Source organism: Egretta garzetta, unplaced genomic scaffold, assembly GCF_000687185.1.
Source record: "Egretta garzetta isolate BGI_Z169 unplaced genomic scaffold, ASM68718v1 scaffold27, whole genome shotgun sequence".
NCBI lineage: Eukaryota > Metazoa > Chordata > Aves > Pelecaniformes > Ardeidae > Egretta > Egretta garzetta.
The window spans coordinates 603,991-606,243 of record NW_009260400.1 but is presented as its reverse complement, the minus strand read 5'-3'; the positions used below and the strand labels follow the sequence as shown (position 1 = coordinate 606,243).

The 2,253-nt window shown below is 41.9% G+C and overlaps 1 protein-coding gene across 1 annotated transcript in view; it reads right to left on the bottom strand.

The window, feature by feature from the left end:
* Positions 1–1,475: 1,475 nt before the first annotated feature.
* Positions 1,476–2,253, bottom strand: part of DNAAF1 (dynein axonemal assembly factor 1) — a 13,909-nt gene continuing 13,131 nt past the window's right edge. The window contains exons 12-13 of the mRNA XM_035898861.1: positions 1,877–2,253; positions 1,476–1,573 (exon numbers count right to left, since the gene is read on the bottom strand). The exon at positions 1,877–2,253 is cut by the window's right edge and continues 2 nt beyond it. Of these exons, the coding sequence (XP_035754754.1) occupies positions 1,476–1,573; positions 1,877–2,253 (475 nt within the window). The remainder of the gene's footprint in view (positions 1,574–1,876) is intronic.

The window sequence follows — 2,253 nt, the reverse complement described above, 5'->3', positions numbered from 1 at the left end:
CCAGATGGCACCTAAGCCCAGCTAATTGGACATAAATCTTTTCAACAAGCCCATAGTACTATTTTTTTTCTTGAAATGTGCACATCTACAAGACTCTTCAATTCTATTTATTACAAATTCTTAGAGATTTATAGATACATGTAAAGAGACATCCACCTAAACTTAGGCATGGCTTAATGAAGTGAGGTCACTTAAAGCCTACCTTATTCCTGATGTTGCGATTGTTCGTTATATCATAAAACCAACGTCCGCCCTTGAAGATTAGGCCAGTGCTTCTATGTTGAGCTTAAACAGTGTACAATCATTTTGTTAACTGACTGGCACAGCTGCTCCCATGTTAGGGAATGAGAGCCATTAAGGCCTCAGCAGAATTGCCCAAGAGTTGTCCACTCCCCCCAACTCTTTTTGCGGTGTCGAAGAGGAAGCACTGCCCTCAAGCAATCTCCACTTCCTTGAATTTTATTCTCTAGGTTGGAAGGAGAAGGGGAAAAAGAAAAGGGAAGGGAAGAAGAAAACCTGGCTGAGGCATCGCTGGTGTTATCCTCCGTTTCACTTCAGCACAAGGCTACCGCTGTTGTGTAAGAGAGAAGCTGATGAGAAAAGAATTCCTTTGATCGGCTTTTTACACCAAAGCTGTCGTTCTGCCACTAGGGCTGGCTGGTTATTTTTCTGTTCTATCCAAAATCTGGATCCCGAGAAGTATATCACAAGGAAAAATGATGAAAATGGCAGACGTACATATATGCTTCATCACAGATTGCCCTGAAAGGTAAAACCAGATTTTCCATGCACGGACGTTATTCTATTTCTGCATCTGTTTTTGCATAAGCAATCATAATGTCTATGAATATCAGATCTGTAAGAAGCAATCTCCGTTTGTCATTGAGGTCCATTTGCTATGACATACACTGGTAAGGAGATGATACAAGTTAAAAATATGTTTGGTTACAAGCAGGATCTTTAATTAGTTCAAATGACAGAAACATGTTACATGATGGATTGAAACTACGTGTGTAATGAAACCCTAAGATAGAAACATTTAACTAAGTAATTTCTAGAAGGATGCAAGGGAAAAAATGACAGAAGAGAGTGGAATTTAACCTTAAACCAGTAGTGCCCTCACTTTAAAAGCAGTGAACGCTGCCAGCTGCCCTGAAGGAGCCCAGGGATCTCCAGCTGCTTTGACAGTGGGAACACAAGGCCCGTGCTGGGTTACAGAGGATCGCGGGCTTTTTTCACTCTGACAGCACCAAAACTTCTGCCCTGAAGGGCAGTCAGATGCTGGAGGCCGCAGCAGCCTCTGACTGACTGAAAGGCCGAGTCCTCCTGTTGAAGGTGGTGGTTTTCATGTCACAGTAACTGTTAACGTCGTTTTTAACTAACGGTCCCATTGCTGAACTCTGCATTTTGAGAACAACCGCATGCATCCAGCCTGGCACTGTGCTCCAGATTTGGTCTGTTTTTTTCCAAAGTGATTAATCTAATCCACTCTCACTGTCCTTGCCACCCTGTGCTTCGTGAGGACGTCCTTCACCCTCGGCTAGGCGCTGTGCTGCTCCACCACTGCCATTCCCTGTTAAAAGCACGAAGGCAAAAGGCAAATGAAACTCACTGGTGGCCTTTAATATTTGAAAAAGAAACGTAGAGGCCAATTTTTAAAAATCATTTAAATAAAACTCATCAAGAACTTCTGTGCAGAAAAAAATAACATTTTAATTCCTAATTTATTAGGATTCCCACATAAAAGGAGGAGGCAATTGTTAACTAACAGCAGATTGAAAATTTTTTTCAACAAGAGCTGGACAAATCCTTACTTTTGGTGTGTATGTGCCACCCACCTTTTCCTCTGTGATTAATGATGTCACTGTAATCTTACCAGGGCAAGTAACTATGATCTTAGCATCCTCTTCCCATGGGTTTGCGCCATGCAGTTGATTGCAGACTGGTGACAACAGCAGATTGTCCTTGGGCTCAGCAATAACCTCTTGTATCAAAGGTTTTGAGGGGGTTGCTTGCTTATCTCTGCTCTCCAGGTATCCTGATGAATTAGCAGGCTTTGTAAAGAAGCTTTCAACAAGGGGCCTTAAGTGCTCCTTTTCATGCTCTTTGTGTATCTTACGCACATTTGAAAAAATCGCTGTTGGAACTTCTTCTCCAACTGAATTCTCAAACATGCGTTTATTGTTTTCCTCTAATGCAGAATCGCTGTCATTTGTCATTTCAGAAATAATTTCAATCTTTGGGTGATATTCC